This window comes from Argopecten irradians, chromosome 16 (genome assembly GCF_041381155.1).
Source record: "Argopecten irradians isolate NY chromosome 16, Ai_NY, whole genome shotgun sequence".
Taxonomy (NCBI): domain Eukaryota; kingdom Metazoa; phylum Mollusca; class Bivalvia; order Pectinida; family Pectinidae; genus Argopecten; species Argopecten irradians.
In genome coordinates, this window is record NC_091149.1 from 15,337,871 (window position 1) to 15,360,921 (window position 23,051).

The 23,051-nt window shown below is 35.4% G+C and overlaps 1 protein-coding gene across 3 annotated transcripts in view; it reads left to right on the forward strand.

Annotated features, from left to right (window-relative positions):
- Window positions 1–23,051, forward strand: part of LOC138310698 (inversin-like) — a 108,209-nt gene that overhangs the window by 4,279 nt on the left and 80,879 nt on the right. For all 3 annotated transcript variants that reach the window (XM_069252030.1, XM_069252028.1, XM_069252029.1), the window contains exons 2-18: window positions 329–385; window positions 2,317–2,443; window positions 3,169–3,335; window positions 4,420–4,593; window positions 8,176–8,241; window positions 9,075–9,176; window positions 10,417–10,515; window positions 12,426–12,501; window positions 12,940–13,046; window positions 13,534–13,699; window positions 14,255–14,462; window positions 16,164–16,244; window positions 17,015–17,111; window positions 17,513–17,619; window positions 18,055–18,172; window positions 20,423–20,514; window positions 22,885–23,037. In XM_069252030.1, coding sequence (XP_069108131.1) covers window positions 329–385; window positions 2,317–2,443; window positions 3,169–3,335; window positions 4,420–4,593; window positions 8,176–8,241; window positions 9,075–9,176; window positions 10,417–10,515; window positions 12,426–12,501; window positions 12,940–13,046; window positions 13,534–13,699; window positions 14,255–14,462; window positions 16,164–16,244; window positions 17,015–17,111; window positions 17,513–17,619; window positions 18,055–18,172; window positions 20,423–20,514; window positions 22,885–23,037 — 1,997 coding nt within the window. The remainder of the gene's footprint in view (window positions 1–328; window positions 386–2,316; window positions 2,444–3,168; window positions 3,336–4,419; window positions 4,594–8,175; window positions 8,242–9,074; window positions 9,177–10,416; window positions 10,516–12,425; window positions 12,502–12,939; window positions 13,047–13,533; window positions 13,700–14,254; window positions 14,463–16,163; window positions 16,245–17,014; window positions 17,112–17,512; window positions 17,620–18,054; window positions 18,173–20,422; window positions 20,515–22,884; window positions 23,038–23,051) is intronic.

A 23,051-nucleotide genomic window follows, 5' to 3' on the forward strand; every position in this document is an offset into this window, starting at 1 on the left:
TAGACATTGTAACTCAAATAATCTATAAACTGAAAGCAAATTGAATGACTTTGTGACGTAAATAATATACCTGTATTATATCATAAACTTGTAAATCAATTATTTTGATATTTTTGTTCAAATAAAGCCCAGGTGTAAAATTCTAAGGTTAGCATTTTTGTAAAAGAGAGATTCAGGAGGAAAATCAGCAACCTACATCCAGTTTTCGGTACCTCAGATTTATAGGCCTGTACATAGTATATTGTTTGTATATACATATACCTAACCATGATCTGTATTGATTACTTTCATAGGAATATTAACAGTCTACTATTTTTGTATTTTACAGATTTCAGGAAATGAGATGACAACAGTATCCGGGCCTAATGGCCAAACAGACTCCCAGGTACGTGTGTACTTATTGATGTTTATCTGGTATGATATTGACAATTGATGGTCATAACATACTGTGGTCAGTTTGATATCATTGATCTGTGTGTCCATCACTTAATTCACAGAAACTGTCATTTTTCTACAAAAATCTCAATTATTATTTAATTCAATAATCAGGTAGAGGTTAAACTTTTTGTAGATAAGAAATTATGCAATTACCATTCTGTTTATTGTTTAAGCATTGATGTCACTATTTTTTAACTTCATCAGGGTATGAAAGGAATTTTGTTTTCAAACTGTGGGAATCCACTTAGATTTAGTATGGATAAAAATCAATATTAATTATTTTGTGATACTGAAAACATAAATTTTGTAACATGTATATACTACAACACTGTCAGAATTTGTATCTTAACACTTTAAATGTACTAACTTATTCACGGTAAATAGCGCCCCGGCCTCCCTGTATAAGCATCCCTCTCGTCTTTTGGAGGAGTTAACGTGACATAAAGCATCCCATCCTATGGATTGGCAGTATTTAATCTCAATTTATATATCTGAGAAAGTTAATCTTTAGAAAATTAGATATTTTGGAATGCTGAAATTCAGCAGTTGCAAACGAAGGCTGTTTTATATAAGTATAGACTTTTGGTAGTACAGTTTCAGGGCGGTCTTAACACCTGGGTTATTTATAAGCAGTAATTGTATTACCTATGTATACCTGTATATATATGAATGCATGACCTTTGCAGGTGTATTACTATAGCCGTATAAATAACAGGGACCTTATAAACCTAACAACCACCCTAGTACCTACATAGGTACATAGTGTGTATTCAAGAGCTCTATTTTACCTGTTCGTAATCCCGACTAATGAACATACCTGTGTACAGGTATTCAGGTAGATTAGATTAGTTACCTGTAATTGATGACCTCTATCTACCTGTGAATAATAAATCAAAGATCTCGTAGTGATAGTTGATACACTACTTAATAGTGTTTGTTTAATGTGCTATAAAAATATAATATCTTTGAATTATCGGCATTCCAGAAATTTAAAATTACATTAAGGAAATATAAATGATCTATAACATGCAATGTAGTATTTATGTGTTTGCATGTGTTTATTTATTTTGAAATATAGCTTCTCAAACTCTCAATGCCTCAACATTTTTTCTTATATATTTGATATGCTGTGTATTGTAAAATTTAACATTTTCAATGAAATCAGTTAAAATCAAGTGTGCACAATATGTAATTTTGTTAAAAAACAAACTTGATATAAACTATTATAAGAATCTATAATTTCGGAGTAAGATATAATTTTTTCTCTCATTAAATAAAGAAGCACTATAAACTTTTTAATTTTTGGATGCAATTAAATTTCACATGTTTAGTGTGTATGTAGAAATCGTGGAAATAAATCGTGAAAAAGGCGTTAGACATGACTAATTCATGATTGAAATTAGCAATAACTTGACGTGAAAAAGTAATTACCTGCAATGTATTGTCCAATGTAATTTGTGCAGACCCAACTTTAAATTTTATTTTAGGGCAGAAAAAAAGTTCACAAATTATGTTTTTACAGTTAAAATGAAAACTTGAAAAATAAGTTGCAGCAAAAACAAGTTAGGTTATTATAGTTATACATAACAAACTGATAGATAGCCAGCTGTCAATCAAACGATTCGGGTACATCATATGACTAAATATTTTGCATTGTGTATGCTACAACATTTTTTGTGACATTAAATAGGTACACCTACATTTGCGAGCACGAGGCGTGGCTACCTGCCTGTTGATCAGTCAAAAATAAGAGAGAAAAAAAATCAAGGCTAATATTTTCCCTTCCGCAGCAGTTTCAAATAATTCCAATCTTTGAATTCAGTATATGCCCAATTTGTATTTGTACAATCCTAAATTTGTATTTTCCTCCTGTTCCAGGGTGACATGCCCAGTGGTGCCTTCAGTACGACGGATGAAGGCATCTCACAACAACTGGAGCATGTCACACAGATGCATGCGGCAGCTGTCAATGGCGACAAACCCTTCCTGGCCAGACTCATCATATGTAAGCAATGTTTTGGGCTCCAGATATAAATAATATGAGTCACATATACATTTTGTTATACATGTACTACCAAGGTTTCGAAGTTTATTCAAATAATTAACCTTGGCTTGTATTGAAGGTCACAAATGGACTGAGATTTCAATGTAAATTCACAAAGGGAAGGAGCTCAGAGGTCTAATAATATTATTTGTTCAAAGTAATGACCTTGACCTCGATCCTTTCAAAGTCATGGTGTCTAATAAACATTTTGTTGAATGCCAGTAGTCAAATGCAATAGTCTCCAAGATTTTATATATGATTGTAGTATACTTTGGAAAATGTTTTTGCTGCCAGGTTCTTCAAATGAATGACCTTGACTTTGATTTAAGGCCTCAAGAGGTCAAGCATATCTAAAATCTTGAAAAGACTTTTGATAACCTAGAGGCCCAAAAGTCTTCAAATAACCAGACATCATTTCATGTGTAACATTATAAAGTATAGAAATTATAAATCAAGTAATTTGCAAATTTCATTTTATGTCATTTAATTTAAGTTTATTGTCACTCAAATATCGAGCAAGGAGTTGAAAATGAGACCATAAAATGACATTTGTTTTAAGATTTTAGATTTCATGTGACCATTAAGGCTATGCTCTCTTGTATCATCTTGCAACAACATATTTTTGTTAACATTTGTGTTTTTTTGCTGTCCAGCACCAACTCATTGTTCAGTTCTCTTTATTACAGCCAATGCATCTGACATTGACACCGGTGACCAGTTTGGCCGGACACCACTTATGTTCTGCATCCTGGCTGACCGACTGGACTGTGCAGAACTCCTCCTTAAGGCTGGTGCACAGGTCAACAAAAAGGACAAGGGAGGCCGAGCGGCTCTCCACTGGGCAGCCCACAAGGTAAGTACAATGTCCTGGTAAAGGGGGTAAGGTTTGGGGGGTGGGGAGGCCAAGCGGCTCTCCACTGGGCAGCCCACAAGGTAGGTACAATGACCTGGTAAAGGGGGTAAGGTTTGGGGGGTGGGGAGGCCAAGCGGCTCTCCACTGGGCAGCCCACAAGGTAGGTACAATGTCCTGGTAAAGGGGGTAAGGTTTTGAGGGTGGGGAGGCTGAGCGGCTCTCCACTTGGCAGCTCACAAGGTAGCTACAATGACCTGGTAAAGGGGGTAAGGTTTGGGGGGTGGGGAGGCTGAGCGGCTCTCCACTGGGCAGCCCACAAGGTAGGTATAATGACCTGGTAAAAGGGGTAAGGTTTGGGGGGTGGGGAGGCTGAGCAGCTCTCCACTTGGCAGCCCACAAGGTAGGTACAATGACCTGGTAAAGGGGGTAAGGTTTGGGCGGTGGGGAGGCTGAGCGGGCTCTCCACTGGGCAGCCCACAAGGTAGGTACAATGGCCTGGTAAAGGGGGTAAGGTTTGGGGGGTGGGGAGGCCGAGCGCCTCTCCACTGGGCAGCCCACAAGGTAGGTACAATGACCTTGGAAAGGGGGTAAGGTTTTTTGGGGGGGAAGTTCGGGATGGGGGAGAGTGAGGAATTGAGGGGAGGCTATAGGGAGGGGAGACACATAAATCTTGGCAATCCACGAGGAAGAAATGAAATGATCTGTAAAGGATATTGGTATTAGGATGGTTTACCAACAACTGAAGGTAAATCTGTATAACCAAAGCATAACTGTCTGTGTAAGACTGAAAGGGTAGAGGCGTGCTACACTGGGCCACGTAGTATAAAACAAAAAAAAAGCCAGCAGTGTAAAGCTATCTTTTTCTTTTCATTAGCCCATACTCTACAGATGATTTTATGGTGACCTTCTGAAATTAGTACTATTTTACGATGGCTACATTAATACCAACATATAAAAAAAAAAAATGCTGACAAAATAAGTTTTTTTCAGTCTTAATTGCATGAGAACTATATAGTGTATTTTGCATATCATCAATGAATTCCTATACTGTGTTAAAACCTGGTTTTCTGTTTTATGTTTTAAGGGGAATTTTCGGTTACTGAAGTTACTGTTGTCCAAAGGTGCCGACTGTCGAGAGAAGGACAGCGAAGGACAAACAGCACTACATTTATGTACGCGGCATAAGTCAGCGAAATGTATGGCACTGTTACTACGGCAACTGTCACCAGGGGAACTGGATAACCAGGATAAAAATAAGGTAACCAAACACTTATGTAGTGCTTTTCATTTTACATATCTGATATACAGTAAAACCCCTATAACTCGAACAGCAGGGGACCAGGTCAATAGTTCGAGGAATACGGGGTATTCGACTCATCCGAGGTTGGTCACGATCGACAGTCAAAATGTCCGGTCTCAAACTATGACAAACAATGCACGGCAATGACATTTTGATTAACGTATCCTTCAGCATTTTGGATTTCTTTACTCAAGTGTTTTATTGATAGTAATATCAAGTTGAAAAAATATGTATAACATAAATTGAGCGTTTGAAAATGCTTACGAGAAAGCCCTAAATCAAATGCCATTCACAGCAGAGTAAGCGATCGTCATCTAGGTCAATGCACAATCCATATTGGTCAACAAGGGGTACATTTTCTATTATTTAATTATCACGAATCATTTAGCACATTTACAAAATACATACTCACAATAATGTTAATAACCAGCATATTTACAGACATAAGAAATGATATCTATAGATGTCTATTTAGTAATATAAAAGCGTAACGTTAGGCCTATGTTACATGTGTTTACGAGTAAATTTACAAAATACAATTTACGGGAAAAGATACGGAACGCACTGATAAAATATACTCTACATGTATCTTTTGATGTCGTTTACATCTTTCGAATAATAACATTGTGCTAGCCTTTCGAATGAAACCAACAAAGAAATTTAAAAAAAAAAATAAACTTTTATAATTAGGCGGACGTCAGCAATATCTTCCGCCTCTTTTGGCATTTACAATGCGTACTTTCTATTAACACGGATCAACAACTTCTGTATTTACAGCGAAGATTATATACGAGAGAAACACCAATAACTTAATGTCTTTTCTGAAATAATCAAATAAAGTTAGCATCAAACAACAACTTGTGATCGTGTAGGTAGGTAATAATGATACCGTTAATCCCTTGATTAATGACCTAAAGGCTTGAAATGCCAACTGTGTAAACACAAGATTGTGAGCAGTTATCCATGTCGGTCGGTGCAGTCAGGTGTGACATAGGTAAAAAATCTCAAGGGCCGAACACCTGTTCGACGAATACATGGGTAAATACTATGTATTTGATGAAACGGGGACATATTTCTGTTCGAGGAATAAGGGGTATTCGACGAATAGCTGTTCGAGCTATCCGGGGTTTTGTTACATAGATTATATAGGGAGATGGTCGGGACCGTACGACCAGTTCGACGAATAGGGGGTATTTGAGGAATCCGGGTTCGAGTAAGAGGGGTTTTACTGTATCTCTATGCACACAATAAAAAAAAATTGATCAACCTGCAAAAATAATCAACTGTATGGTTTTTCTTCTCAAATCATATACAGCCATCAGTGTTCCCGATCACGCAGAAACGTGCGTGAATCATGTACAATCTGTTTTATTGCACGCGTAAATTTGACAACCTGTACGTCACGTGCATGCCCGCTTAAATATTTTCCATTATTTGGTGATAATTGTTTCGATTATCTCTGATTTTGATTGAAGAAATCGTAAGTGTGTCATAACGTGTTTTACGATACCGGAAGTAATCCTTTCAGTAAACATTAACTGCAGTGCACCAAGCAGCAGATGTGTTAACTACTTATCTGTGTTGTCCAATGATAAAATCCCAGACCATACCCATGACCATCGGTAGTCATTAACTGACCGATTCTTACATCGCTCAAAGAACATGTGTTACCGGAAGCAATTTACGATGCAAATTTTAATCGTGCGATAACAACTAGAGTTGTGTATGTCCAGCATTATCATAGGGTATGAAAATAAACTTCAAATCAACATGATTCTTTGAACGAGAAAATTGTTTGTGACAGAAATCGGCTATAAGACAGCGATACATTTTACCAGCGACATGTTTTATCTAAGTCATGCCTTTTAGGATCGGCACATTCACGGACTGGTAGGGTGACAAATCTGTAGATCTATACAAAATATTTTGAAAATTGCTTTTCAAAATGAATTTATAAATTAATTGCAATGTAAGATGCACTTTATGCATATTGAGAACATGATTTTTAAATGGAAAAAATTGACACAACACGGCAGACATGTACCATACGTCGTCTGTTAATATTTTATCTGATTGAATAACTTGCAGACAAATTTAAGAAGCAGCAATATGGTTCAAAATAAATCAAACAAAGAGATATATATCTAACGCTGTTTTTAATTGTTTTTTTTTTCCTTTGGCGAAATCTATGTTACTTGTCTTTATTTTCTATCAAAGAATACACATGGGGAAAATATGCAAATATAGTGTACCCTTTAAATATGGCACTGTACCCCCATTTTGCAAGCTATGGAGGTACAAAAACCCCCATTTGAAAAAATGACCGGGAACACTGAGCCATGCCTGTCTATAAAGATACCAAATGGACATACGGTAACATAAATGTTCTTTAAGACAGATGGCCTTTATATAGAGGTCATATTATAGTAAAATGTACCGAATGGGGTTGATGAATCTGTCCTTCATATAGACAGGTGTCCTTTATATGGAGGTCAATATTATAGTATAATGTACCTACTTGGGTTGATGAATCTGTCCTTTATAGACAGGTGTCCTTTATACAGAGGTCAATATTATAGTATAATGTACCTACTTGGGTTGATGAATCTGTCCTTTATAGACAGGTGTCCTTTATATGGAGGTCAATATTATAGTAAAATGTACCGAATGGGGTTGATGAATCTGTCCTTTATAGACAGGTGTCCTTTATATGGAGGTCAATATTATAGTAAAATGTACCGAATGGGGTTGATGAATCTGTCCTTTATAGACAGGTGTCCTTTATATGGAGGTCAATATTATAGTAAAATGTACCGAATGGGGATGATGAATCTGTCCTTTATAGACAGGTGTCCTTTATATGGAGGTCAATATTATAGTAAAATGTACCGAATGGGGATGATGAATCTGTCCTTTATAGACAGGTGTCCTTTATATGGAGGTCAATATTATAGTAAAATGTACCGAATGGGGATGATGAATCTGTCCTTTATAGACAGGTGTCCTTTATACAGAGGTCAATCAAGTATTTATTGAATTGTACCGAATGGGGTTGATGAGTCTGTCCTTTATCAACAGAATGTTCTTTGTGTATATATATAGAGGTGTCCGTTATAGCATGTTTGACAGCTGTAGCTGTATCGATTTAAGAATTTCCTTTTAGTGAAACAAGAAATCCATTTTTTTCATCCTTTGAAAGAAATTTTGAACAGACTATTTTCCTTTGACTTTTACTTTCATTATTTTTCCTTTCTACAATTTCCTGCTGTCCCTTAAATAATCAAAAATGTCATAATTGAAAGACATATTTAATACATGGATTTGTTCAGATTTGTATGATGGATATATTTTATAACAAGGTGTGTTTCACCATAGATAACCATAGTTTGATATCAAATGCTTGTGCTTTTTCAAAATTTAAAAATTCTCGAGTTTGATAACATCATGAGCAACAATCTGTTGTTTGGGAATCTCTAATTACAGGAGATCATACATATCTGAAATATTAATATTTAATATGTTTTTTTCTTCTGTTTCCAGAGGACAGCCTTACACTGGGCAGCTTCCTATGGTAACATGGAGCATGTGAAAATGCTTATCAAGCAGGTTTGTTCTCTGAAAATAATTTGTATTTCAAAAATTTTTACAGTGATGTGGCGCAGCAAGTGGTAGAAGGCGCAGATATGTTTGGCTAGGCGATTGGGTGTTGTAGATCGTGAGTTCGAGGCCCGGATAGGGCACGAGGCAATAAATTGTCATGCTTTGTTAAATTGTGTTTCTTTGATATTTAAAAGGTCTTACAGTGTTAGACAGATTTATCGTGTTTGACTTAAAAAGTGTCCAGGTCTCGATATTTATTGAGAAAGTTAAAGAGTACTAAAGGAACTAAATGTAGAGATTTTAGCAAACTTATTGCAAAATTCACAAATCAATTTGCAAAAGATGTTAGTTAAAGAAACTGTATTGTAGTCATATTTTGTACCTGAATTCAAGATCAGTGAACTTAACTAAGGCTTGAAGAACGGACAGCGGAGAATTATGGTAATTAGGGTTCTTATAGGTCAAATACGATGTATGCAGTATGGCAGATATCCTATGAAGTCTTATTTTATTAAAAAAAATGAGGGAGTGTAAGGCCTCCATCATAACCAGTATTTAAAAAATATTTACTCTTAATTTTTGATGAACATATTTTTTTCGACCATCATTGTCAATGCTTATTTCTGTTATTGTGTCACGGTACAAAAATAGTAATTTTTATGTTTCAAACATTTGTTCAGATATTTCAGTATAAATTGTATTTCAAATATTGGAGATTATTATAGTTGGTTTCTATTGAGGATTTGGAGCTAAAAAATTAGATAATTGGATTTGAATAGTGTTCATTAGTCCGAGATGACCAGTTACCAACTGTATTTAAGCCTGTGTTGATATTGTAGGACTCTAACATTGGTATACCAGATATAGATGGGAAAACTCCCCTCCACTGGGCTGCTAGTTGTCGCGACAGGGACGCTGTCAACTGTGTTAGAATTATACTGGTAAGTGGTAACAGAGTTATTGCCCCTTGATTATCAGAAACCTGTGTTCAATTTCCAAATATTTTTATTAACAATAAGATGTTAAAATGTCAATAGGATTAGACATCAAGTATAGCCTATCTTAGTCTTCTCCTGATACTGCATGGTGGTACAAACAAACAATTAATATTATAAGACTCTTTCATATGTGGATATGAAGGATAGGGATATTCTACCCGAGGGTCACAAAATGTAGTAAAACCGGAGGCTTGCCGAGGGTTTATGCAACATTTTGTGATCCCGAGGGTAGAATATCCCTATCTTTCATATCCACTTATGAAAGAGTATTTTTCATTCATACCTTGACGTTTTATTGCAATTTTACAACTATAATATCCCGCCATTTTGAAATAAATTCAAAGAAATCCAAGACTGGAAGTCAATTTTACCATACATTAAAAAATTACGGGATACTTTCAACACAAATTCCGTTGTTTGCATCTTTTATAGTAAAACAAGTCATATTTGTGAAAAAAAGTGTTAAAATTTTGCCGAGGAAATAGAGATTTTGTTGACGCCGTGACATCACGAGGCTGTATTGTATGGGAAGCCATGCAATACAGTCTCTGGCGTCATGAGTGTATTGCCCTAGACCAGCCAGTATTACCCGTGTAGGTATGAAAGAAATAAAACATATATACATGGTGAGATTTATGAAGATAGGGGGAGGATAACTCCTTGAAACCTTTGTTTCTGCTGTCTTCTTGCAGTAGGTGTTATAACTATATTAATTACATGAATAGAGATACCTAGAAATAAAGGGTTTAATTGCCACACATTATGTAGAAGAGTTATTGCCCTTACTAAAGAAAAAGATAGTACATTGAAAACACAGTAATCTGGACACTGATAGTCCCTAAAACTCACAATCCTGACAGAGATGCCAGGGTAGATTTTATTATTGACTAAATAGGCTGAATTTGACAGTGTGAACAATCATAATCGGATAGTTTAGGATGAGGGCGCAAGTGCTTAGATTATCGAGAGTGCACTGTATTATCAGATGTTGTTTAACTTATTCACCCCTTAAAACACATTTAGGCTCTTCTAAATCAAAAACTAGACCAGTCCATTATGAAATTTCAGGGGTGAATGATTTAAGTTTAAGAAAGTTATAAATTAAGGGTTTTGTCGTAGTTAAAGTATATTTGACATTTTCTGAAGAATTATTGACATTATAAGGTGAGGTTTTGTTTCCCAGGAGACAACTCCCAGCGTGATAAACTGGCAGGACTATGAAGGCCGGACAGCCCTCCATCTTGCTGTTGCCGATGGTAACGAGGCAGTAGTGGTGGCTCTGGTAAGATGATTAATTAGATTTTAAAAGAAATATTTTTCACAAAGGAATATTAATTTTGTGTTTCTAAAAATGGTAAAACACCAAATCAGTATGCTATATATTGAAAATAGTGGAAAGTCATAGCATATCTAATATATTTATGTATTAACATTTCACCTTTTTATTTTAGCACCATGTTAAATCTAGTAGTTCATCTTGATTTTTTGGATGTTTCCGAAGTCAGAAGAGAACTTTAATGTGTCAGCCTAGTTAACATGTTTAGAACCTTACATGTGGGCCTGCTATTGCTAGGTAAGCTTACTTAAGATCTTTGTTCTTTAGCCCACCATCATCAGATGGAAGGCTGATTCAAATCGCCTATCGTTCGTGGTCCGGTAGCTCACACACCGGCTGTCCGACCAGTCCTTCCGTCCGTCCGTCCTGCCTAGGTCGTCCGTCCGATTCCGTTAGCTAATTAGTTTTGTTACCACCTCAATTTCTTTCTCAGAAAAGTACTGAAGGGATCTCTCTCAAATTTAATATGTATGTTCCCCCTAGGACCCTCGTTGTGCAGATTGCATTTGCGAAACGGATCGGTTAACAAGATGGCCGCCAGGCCGCCATCTTGGATTTTGGTAGTTAAAGTTTGTTACCGCTATTTCTCAGAAAGTACTGAAGGGATCTCTCTCAAATTTCACATGTAGGTTGCCCTAGGACCCTAGTTGTGCATATTGCATTTTGGGACGGATCGGTTAACAAGATGGCCGCCAGGCCGCCATCTTGGATTTTGGTAGTTAAAGTTTGTTACCGCTATTTCTCAGAAAGTACTGAAGGGATCTCTCTCAATTTCACATGTAGGTTGCCCTAGGGCCCTAGGTGTGCATATTGCATTTTGGGACGGATCGGTTAACAAGATGGCCGCCAGGCCGCCATCTTGGATTTTGGTAGTTAAAGTGTGTTACCGCTATTTCTCAGAAAGTACTGAAGGGATCTCTCTCAAATTTCACATGTAGGTTGCCCTAGGGCCCTTGTTGTGCATATTGCATTTTGGGACCAATCGGTCAACAAGATGGCCACCAGGCCGCCATCTTTGATTTTGATAGTTAAAAGTTGTTACTGCTATTTCTCAGAAAGTACTGAAGGGATCTCTCTTAAAAAATTTCACATGTAGGTTTCCCTAGGGCCCTAGTTGTGCATATTGCATTTTGGGACCGAACGATCAACAAGATGGCCGCCAGGCAGCCCATCTTGGATTTTGATATTTAAAGTTTGTTACCGCTATTTTCTCAGAAAGTACTGAAGTGATCTCTCTCAAATTTTCACATGTAGATTCCCCTAGGGCCCTAGTTGTGCATATTGCATTTTGGGACGGATCGGTCAACAAGATGGCCCCAGGCCGCCATCTTGGATTTTGATAGTGTAAGTTTTGTTACCGCTATTTCTCAGAAAATACTGAAGGGATATGTTTCAAATTTCATGTGCTGGTTCCCTTTGGTCCCTAGTTATGCATGATACATTTTGGGACCGATCGGTCAACAAGATGGCCGACAGGCCACCATTTTGAATTTTGATAATTGAAGTTTGTTAACGCTATTTCTCAGAAAGTACTAAAGTGATCTGTCTCAAATTTTTATATGTAGGTTTTCCTAGGATCTGCATATTGCATTTTGGGACCGTTCGGTCAACAAGATGGCCAACAGGTTTTTGACAATTGAAGTTTGTTAGTGTTATATATCTCAGAAAGTACTGAAAAGATCTTTCTCAAATGTCATATATAGTAATATGTAGTAAAAATTTGAAAGCAGAGAAAAGATCCCTCTTTCTATTGTCAGACGTAGATCATTCTTTGGTGGGCGCCAAGATCCCTCTGGGATCTCTTGTTATTTAGCAGATGTAAATCTAGTATTTATTTGATTTTTGGAATGTTTTAGACGTCAGTAGAGAACTGTAATGTGTCAGCCCTAGATAACATGTTTAGGACACCTCTACACTGGGCCGCAGTGCTAGGTAAGTTACTTATGTGTTAATTTTTTTTTTTAGATACATCCTTGGTTTGTAGAATCTCAAATGGGTTGTAAACTGGGATTATAATTTATATTTAAATGTGAGATTAGGTCTAAATGGCAGCTCCGACAGTTTTTAGGAGTTATTACTTGTTAGTCATCAGGACCTTATACCTGTGGACCAATTTTTAGTGTAACGAGTTATCTTCTTCAGAGAGTGTCTGATGAAGATAGTGTTAATCCTTTTTTTTCTTTTGTTGTTATCTCACAGATTTAAAGAAATCTTTGGCAACTGGCATATTATCTTTCAATATAAAATTTAGGGAACATTTGTATGGCCTAGTCATGAAGCAGGTAATTAATACATGCAATGCTGTCCGGAGTCCTTAAGCACGACTTTACAGACGTTTCTACGATTGATAACATTCCTGTTTTATTGCAGGTCATTCAAAGATTGTTGGCCTCCTACTAGATAACGGCGCTGACTACGCCAGCTCCGACTCCAACGGTGCTACTCCACTACACTACGCAGCTCAGAACAATTACGATGTATGTCTGATCATACAATATCCATCTTAAATCTTTAATTCATTATTTCAGAAATTATACACAGATAAAAAAATTCCCTTCATGTAATGATTATGCTTTCACAATAAAATTTAATTTGTAAGAAACAGCAGTTTTAAGATTTGTTACAGTCAATTACTAATTGGAAATACCATTTTTTCATTTATTTATAAGAAAAACCAAATAAACCAGGAGTAAATTTGTTATATTGGTCTTTTGACTAGATTATCTCCCTTTATGCTTGAAAAAAAGACATACCTGCATAGTCATGTCAAACTTGATCTAGACTTTCTATAAAAATATGAAAAAAGAAAAAAAAATGGAAAGGTAAAACTCGTTAAATATTGGAAAGAATTGCAAACTTTTGTGAAAAATATTTTTGGATAAATTAGGACGGTGGCTGACAACATAACATGACCCGCCAGTCCGATATTTCCTTGATAATTTTTAATCTGTTTATTTGTTTCAGGACACTGCCGCTGTATTTCTTTCTCGTAAAAATGTAGTTGATGAGCCTGACGTTGACGGCCGCACAGCGTTTATGTGGGCCGCTGGGAAGGGCGCTGATGATGTAATTCGGATCTTCCTCAAACACAATGTAGATATTCAACAAGTTGATAATAATGGAGGTACAGGTAAGTTTTGAAGATAAAATTTGTATTGTCTTTCAAATTTCACAATTTCTTATTTTCTCATCAATTATGCTATTATATTGTTTTACCTGCATTTTCCTTGATTTAAGAAAGATCACACACACATGTGTTCACAGAATTTGTATTAATGAAATGGCAGTGTCCTGTATGTCTCTATCATACTAGGGATACACAACAGACTATTATTGTAGCTATTCCAATCCTATTATTGATTACAAAATTTGAATTTTACACCGGCATCTTTGTATGTATTATCAATACTTGTACCTGTAACTGTATGAAAACTGGGGCCGCGGTGGCCGAGTGGTTAAGATGTCCCGACATATTACTACAAGCCCTCCACCTCTGGGATGCGGGTTCGAATCCCATGTGGGGCAGTTGCCAGGTACTGACGGCTGGTCGGTGGTTTTTCTCTGGGTACTCCGGCTTTCCTCCACCAACAAACCTCGCACGTCCTTACATGACCGTGGCTGTTAATAGGACGAAAAAAAATAAATAAACCAAAAAAATGTATGAAAACTTGTTAATTACTTTTAGCCCTACATGCTGCTTCTCTTTCTGGCCATCCTTCAACGGTCAGGGAATTACTTGACCACGGGGCTCAACTGGACGCTACTGATCTCACTAAACACACACCTCTGTTTCGCGCCTGTGAGATGGGCCACACGGACGTTGTACAGACACTGATCGATTTCGGGGCTCGTGTGGACGTCTTGGATCAAGACGGACGATCACCGTTACATTGGTAAGTCTCAGTTGAGAATGTATCTGCCAAAACTCTAGCTGCAATAATGTAGCTGAAAAAACCTCTTCTAAAAAACATAAAAAAAAGTTTGCCCAAGTGATTCGCTGTGGCAGTGCTCCACTAGCACTAGCACACATTTTGTACCCGGCTGGAAAGCACAGCAGGCTGGGTATGTATATTCATTCTACCAAAACTCCAGATATACTGTCTGTAGATAGGGCAAAACTTCTAGTTATCAGAATATTAAACGATATTGTTTGGTGAAAATATCTTGCTGAGTACCTCTTGCTGAGTACCATTTCAGACACTGTTTGATTTCACAAAAAAATTCAGACATTGTTTGATTTCACAAAACATTTCAGACATTGTTTGATTTCACAAAACATTTCAGACATTGTTTGATTTCACAGAACATTTCAGACATTGTTTGATGAAGATCTGTCTGATTGTGTATGTTTACCAGAAGATGACTTTTATGTAAAGATACAAATATTCATATGATGGTGAGAATTGGTACTTGGCAACCAGTACGCCAACAAAACACTTGTGGCATTGCCATGGATGTTTTTTTTTGTTTTTTTTTTTTAAGATTTCAAAATTGATTTTATTCCCCAGCCAAATTAGAGGGATGCCAGGGTTGGGACCCGGGGTTCATCCCTCTTACAACATATTGCCTCTCACAGGAGGTCTCTTTCACTCCTTTTACTTAATTGCTTTCATTTCATCACATTTGATTTGCTCCATTCATTTTCCAAACTCATTCATACAAATACAAATATAGATATATAACTTTAAATTAAGTGAAAATGTTTCTCTTGTATTCATACATGTAATCATTTATATTATTGATGTTATGTCACCTATTTGTTAATTATGACATCATTTTTTTTTCAATTCTTGTGGCATAAAATTGAGCACAAATGCATATCTACAAATTTAAAATAAGTGAGAGTCTTTCTCTTTTATTCATACATATAATCATTTATATATATGCTATGTCACATATTCCTTGATTTTGATATCACAATTTTTTAAATTTTAATGACATAGAACTGAACACTGAAAAAGAATCAGACAAATCTGTAACATTTGTAGATAGGATCAATTGATATAAAGTATAACTGCTTACATGTATGTGTACAAGAGACGCTAGGTACAGTATCAATCATGAATGGGGAACCTCAAAAATACATGTATGTATGGCACACTTACATTACGAACTACGTATTACTGTAACCTAACTTGTTTCTGCTGCAACTTATTTTTCTATTTTTCATTCTTACAGTAAAAACATTGCCATGGTGCTTTACCAAACTTTACTACAGGGTAGATGTATTATTATGTACAGATGTATGGAGATGAACCTTTCAGTTTGTTTTTATAGGGCTGCATTAGGAGGCCATGCTTATATCTGTCAAACTTTACTACAGGGTAGATGTATTATTCTGTACAGATGTATGGAGATGAAACTGTCGGTTTGTTTTTACAGGGCTGCATTAGGAGGCCATGCTTATATCTGTCAAACTTTACTACAGGGTAGATGTGTTATTCTATACAGATGTATGGAGATGAAAGTTTGGACTTGTTTTTTACAGGGCTGCATTCGGAGGTCATGCTTATATCTGTCAAACTTTACTACAGGGTAGATGTATTATTCTATACAGATAAATGGAGATTAAAGTTTGGACTTGTTTTTTACAGGGCTGCATTAGGAGGCCATGCTTATATCTGCCAAACTTTAATTAAATATGGGGTGGATCCGAACATCAGGGACTACAATGGGTGAGTTAATCAATCAACAAATTTCAGTTTATAGATTATGCCAGAAGAATTTGTACTGTCTGTTTTGCCTTCAGTTTCCCCATGCAACACAAATACATAGGTGTTATAAGAGACTAACATTGGGCCTGTAGCATGTTGTGATACAAGTTCTATTTATTCACATAAATAGCCTTGAACTTCATTAAAGTCACAGCTCAAAATTCTCAGATTATAAATCATTCCAAAAAGTCCAAAGGCAAAGTGAGTCAAATATGCTACTTGTTGGCCTTTTTAGCATTTAACACAAGTACCAGGGGATAAAGAGATTATGCACGCTACAGAGTTATCTGCCCTTGCGGGAAGGTATTGATTTTGATGCCATGTGTTTGCGAACGCAACGTCATACGTTTTTAGAGAAAACGATGTGAATTTCGCTCACAAAATAATGACGTCACAATCGATACCTACCCGAAAGGGAGGTAACTTTGTAATATGCAAAGACAGACTATCTTACTGTAAACAAACTACTGAGTGTGATAAAATTTTGTGTATTCCGTGGGCGATTAGTATTCGCGAAAATGAATTGTCACAAAAACTCTTCATCTGCAAGTCAGTTAAAACATTTTAACTGTAAATCGAGAAATTATATTGCCATGAAAATATCATTAGGCATGAAAATGCGGAATCAAATCGCCGCAGAAATTAGTTGGGTTTATTTTACTGTGATTAAATGACTACATATTTGTTCAAATAAATGACCTTGAACTTATATTCTTGTTTTTGATTTCCAGTCGGACTCCACTACAGTGTGCTGCCTACGGTGGCTTTGTTAATTGTATGTCTGTTCTAGTCGAACACAAGGCTGATATAAATGCTCAAGATTTGGAGGTAAGTGACCGGTGGTCAGAATGGTCAGTATAGAGCTTTAAAATCATGGGGTCAATATTTCACGGTTTCATATAAAAAGCATATTCACTGAGGTTAAACTTCACAGTTTACTAATTCCTAGAATTCCTTAAACAATTTTTTTAGGTGAAACAATGAATTTCTGAATACTTAGCTGATTTTTAGAATGCATGGATCTTAGTGAAAATGTGAATATAGCAAAAATAAAACCACCGCATAAAACTTAGATCTACAAAAATACTAAAAGTACATGTATTTGATGATTAAAAAAGTAATAACAAAATTAAATACATGCATGGTTGATATCTTAAGATGTATTTTGACTATGATAAAGAAAGAGAAGGTCACTTTTATCAATATCTTTTTTTACCTTTCTGCTACAGGGTATGACAGCTCTACATTGGGCCTGTAGCAAGGGCCATTTAGACTCAGTCAAACTCATCATCGAATATAACGCCTTCCCTAACCACATGGAGTTCACAGAAGATAGGTATGTTTTGATTTGTATATTCTTGCATAGCTCTGTCAAGTTCTTACTGATCAGCATGAGGCTTGCTGAGTGATGATCAGTTCAAAACTTTAACTCAGGTTGATTTATCTCTAGCTTCTTGATAGACACATCTTGATTATTTTTCTCCTAAGCTTTAAAAAAGGATGAACTTTCATACTCAATGTGTGAGATAGAACTGAATGATTCAGTAATAAAGGCTGTAATGGAGTCTATTTATAGCTTAGTTATAACAAATAATTGCTGCCAATGTACAGAATACTGAAACGAGTTATTGCCCCTTCATAATGCATTTTGCTTTTAATGTTATGAAATCATTTTATGCATAGTTCAATTTCATATAGAGTTGGGGCATCAAAGTTTTACAGTTGAAATATTGTTACAAAAAAAATTACCAAAGTATTTGTCATTTTTTAGGTATACGCCTTTAGACTATGCCCTGATGGGTGAGCACCATGACGTGGCTCAGTATATGATTGAGCTCGGGGCACTGTCGATCACCGGTATACAGGAAATCGCAGCAGTCAAAATACAGGTAAGATATTCCTGGATAAAAAATTGTCTGTCTATTCTTTGTCTGTCTTTTCTTCTATCCATCCTTTCATCTGTCTATTCTTTTTTCATCTGTTGTTTTTTGGTTCTCCTATCCATCTATCTGTTCATCTGTCCATGTTTCAGTCCAACCTTTTCTCTATCCTTTTGCCTGTGTGTTCGTCCTTATATATTTGTTTTTTGTTCATCCTTTTTCCCTTTTAAATGTCTCCCCTTCCATCCATCATCTAGTTTTTTTACATCCTTCTGTCTATATATTTGTATATCTGTTCCGCCATCCTTGATTGTTTCCTGTCCATCTGTCTTTTGATCCTTATTTTGTCCTCCCAACTTCCATTCTGTTTCTTCATCCTTGCACATGATGCTTTGCTTTTAGTGAAAACCTAGTCATCTCATAAACTATATACTTTTGACTAAAACTTTAAGTTTGAACAGATTCATGGAAAGATGGTGAAGCACACCCTAGGCCCTCTGTCACATATAATCATACTTTCTTTCGTGTGCGATTTGATTTCACGAATTTGTTGATCAACGTGAATTCGAGAAAGTTTATCTGTGCAAATTAATATGTACGTCACTCATATTCTTATCAATTTTTCATTTGATTTTAGTATCCGTGAAAGCTAATATTTGTGAGCTTGTTTTGAAATAGAAATCTCGAAATTAGGTAGTCGAGAAAGAAAATTGGTACACAGTATCCTTACACTACTGTAAAGGTGGTTAGTTTTGCAGGATTTTTGTAGGGATGATCTTTTTTGTGATTTCTTTGGACATGGCTATGAGCAACAAAAAGTTTTTATTCACAAATTATAGGAAAATGGTTAATTCATTTATACATATACCTGAGAAAGCCAGATAACAAAAACTTAAAACAGCTGATACTGAATTTCACTGAAGAATCATTAATTGTAAACTTACAAGTTTAAGTTTTAAGTGCTTTTAGATTTTAATCATTAACTTATTGAATCTAGCTTTCACAACTTTTACTCATTAAGCCCTAAACACACATTTAGAACCTTCTAAATCAAAGACTAAGCCAGTCCATTATGAAATTTCAGGGGGGTGAATGAATTAAATATTATAATGATGACAGTACAACTGTAAAATGGTAAAGTAACAATTCTACAATATTGATATTATAACTGTTATCCAACTTCATTTCGCATACAATTTATTTTCATGAATTTCCTGAACATTGTAAATTCGTGAAAGTTTTATCTCCGCAAATTGATATCTTCAACAATTCTTTCACAATTAAATTAAAATGTATTTCCATTCATTTTTAAATCTGCGTAACTCCATAGTCCCGAATATGTTTTCAAACAAAATTGTGAAATTTAGTTGCCGTGAAAGAAAATTGGTTCACAGTATTTAAAAAATCGAGCCAGAGTGATTAAAATTTTACTCTATTGAAATGTATAAGTGTATAGAATCCATGTTGATTTCAATTCCTTTCATTTCAATGACAGGGATTTAATGTTAGATACTCTTTTGAATTGGAAATTTTTTGTTAAGTTTTGTTGGGCTACATATTCTTTAGACTGATACTACACATTGTATGGGTGGTAACTTTCATGGGCAGCACGGTTTTTGCAGCAATACAGTGTCCTTTTTAGGTCAAATAAAGTGCCAGAATGAAAGCTTTAGGCCTGTTTCTATGTCATTATGATGTTATCTATTAACAAGGAAACCATAACAGTTCAGATTTGATACATGATCTGATAGAATTGAATGTACATTGTGTATCGAAGTGGAGTCAATCTTACTTACTTTGAAACATGAAAGATTTTCATGTTTGCCGCCCTTTCAAAATGTTCACAATGGCTATATATATACAGATTTGATTATCTGGAGCTCAAACTTTTAACAAACGGTGTCATGAATACTGAAACATCCAAACTCATCTTTATAGAAATGATTGTCAGTAAAGTAAACTTAATAATGTATTTTTGTGAGCATATTCAATTACCATGTATGGCAAACATTGATTGTAGCTTTGTGGATACTTTGTACTCATGAATTTGGATGCTTTTAAATAGGATGATCTGAAAAGCTTATTGAAATATCGTTAACTTAGGTCAGATGGAATTTACACTTGATTTAATACAAATTTTATTTACACGAAAACACACATCAAAAACACTATCATACTTTATAGGACAAATATATTGTACAAAAGTGAGTTTTCCTTTTTTGGAATGGTGTATTTATTCATGATTTATATCCCTTTCAGTCAACATTTCGTGGATATCGGATACGGAAAACTTTCACAGAAAATAAACGCCTTTTGATGTTACACGATCAGCTAAGGAAAGAAGCTGTCAGGTAAGAAAGATAATTAATAAATCAAGTTATTGTAATACAATGTAGTTTATTTAATGTAATATTTAGATAGGTTCAAACATTGTTGACTTATAATCACAATCTGAAAACCCTGTGTGTTAATTTCAAAGATTTTTGTTGGTCCGGACCAACCTTTAACTCTTTCATCCCTGGAAATTTATGATGGACTGATCTAGTCATTGATTTAGAAGAGTCTAAATGTGTTTTCAGGGGTGAGTGAGCTGATGATACACAGGTAACTAGATTTACTGTTATCCGCCAGACTTATTTTTGACAAAATTTTAATTACTAGGGATACCCTTAGCATGTAAAATAATATAAGATAAAAATAATACGTAAAATAGATGTAATGAAATTTCAGGTTTTATTTGAGTTCCATTAAATTCCATCTTTGGTATCATCTCATTTGCTGAAATTGATATTTGACCTTCACAATTCAACAATTTTTAAAGCTCATTTTTTACTTCAATAAGTTTTGCTAAGGACTTTAATATCAAGGGACATTGGTGACAGATATTGGCCTACAATCTCTATATGATAGCAGGCTTATTATATATAAGTTCACAGTACATGCCATGATGTATACATGATTATATCAACCTGCAAGTTAATTATTGAAAGGTCAACGAACAAAAGCGTCACCCTGTCTCATCCCTTTAAATTTGGCCAAATCTTCCAGAAGATAGTTTCTGATTTTCGGTTGTTGTGCATGCAATTTTGTAAAAACCGTTCTTTTGATTAGAATGTACACTATGGTGCTAGGACTTTTTCACAAAAATTGCTGATATGACAAATCTAATGCAGTGAAGTTGTTTTGGACAGTCAACATATATCAGAAATGGATGATCAAAATCTTATATAGACGATATATATACAGTGTGTTTCTACAAAATATTTAGCAATTTCAGTGTGTTATATGCAATCAGTTTGAATTTCATATCGAAGAACTTGTTTATATTTGTGACATAGTACGTATTTCCAAGGAGTTCCCTATGTATATATATTTCTGACAAGTGGAAATCTATTGTGGAAAATGATAATTAAAAACTGTATTACCCTAGTGTTGCCTAAAGAAAATGAAGAAAATAGTGTGTATACATGACTAAACGTCTTTTTTTGTAAATTCATAAATGGTAATATTGTCCCATGAGGCAAACCTTTTTTGAAAGAAACTTTGGATATGGCATTCAACGGAAATCAGAAAAATCCTGTACACTTCACAGACCAAGTGATCAGTTTGAACAGCTAACAGCATAGTCAAATGTGACTATGCAGGGAATTATTTCTGCATCATATTAAAAGTCGGAATGGGAAGTGGAGAATCAAAACCTTCTGTAATACATGTGACTAGAAAATCAGATTTTCCCGGATATCCGAAGAAAACAAAAAATGTTGTAGCATATTCTAATTCTCGTGGATCTCGTAGAAGCACTGCTAGTAGTGTTAATACAAGGAAAAGTGGCCAATCCAGGACATCTGCAAGGCAAAGCAGGAATTCATCAGATCTTCGAAAAAGTGAAAACGGATTTAGAACTTGTTCATCAGAACTAACTAGAAATAACACATCATTGTATGTATTCATAAAGAATGTTTTCAATTTTATATTTGAAAGCAAACTGGGTGGGTTGTAGTTCTGCATTTTCAGATAAAGTGATCTTGTCCAGGCCCTAGTTGTCTATACTACTTGTCATATAAATACATAATGGGGTCAAAGATTACAACCTCGAGGAAGCAAAGATTCACCAGAGTTACATTTATGTCATCTCAGTTTCGTGACATGGAGAAAAGTGACCGAAGCTATGTTCGCTGCACTCAAAGGAATAAAATTGGAGACAAGATTTGTGGTTAATGTCATTTATTAATGACTTTTCCAATATTTCAAGTTTGATATATTACATCATATGTTATTGATAAACATCAATAAAAATCAGATTGGAGAACAAAGATTTGAACTAAACGGCAAAGATGGCGAAGAAAATAGGCATAGATGACCAAGATCAATATCTGAACTGTTTAATCGCATCAATGTAATTAAGTGCAGATATGAGGGTGGTCATTTCACATATAATCACCCACAAGGAAATAACTCATCTTCAACGTTCTTTGAGTGCACAGTGATGGTTGTAGAGCAGGGCAGGATATCATTTACTGATTTGATTGATGGGGCTTAACTTCCTTGGTATAACCGAGCTTAGGAATATTCATTCCTGTATAACAGAGTTATCTGCCCTTGCCAAGGGAGGTAACTCTGTAATATAAAAAGACAGAGTCACCAAATGGTGCATTATGGCTTGTATTGATCAGAGTTACATATACGTTTGACGTTAATGTACTTTTACTTTCATTTTATAGGAAGCGTGCGTTTGAAGAAACAAGAAAACAGGAAGACATAAAACACAAACAGGAAGTAGAGGAACGTCAGCAGGAAATATACCTCAATCACCCATTGGTCAGTTCTCAAACAGAAGATGGAACTCTCCAACCAGTCATGAAAGTGCCAAAAAAGTGAGTAACGAAAT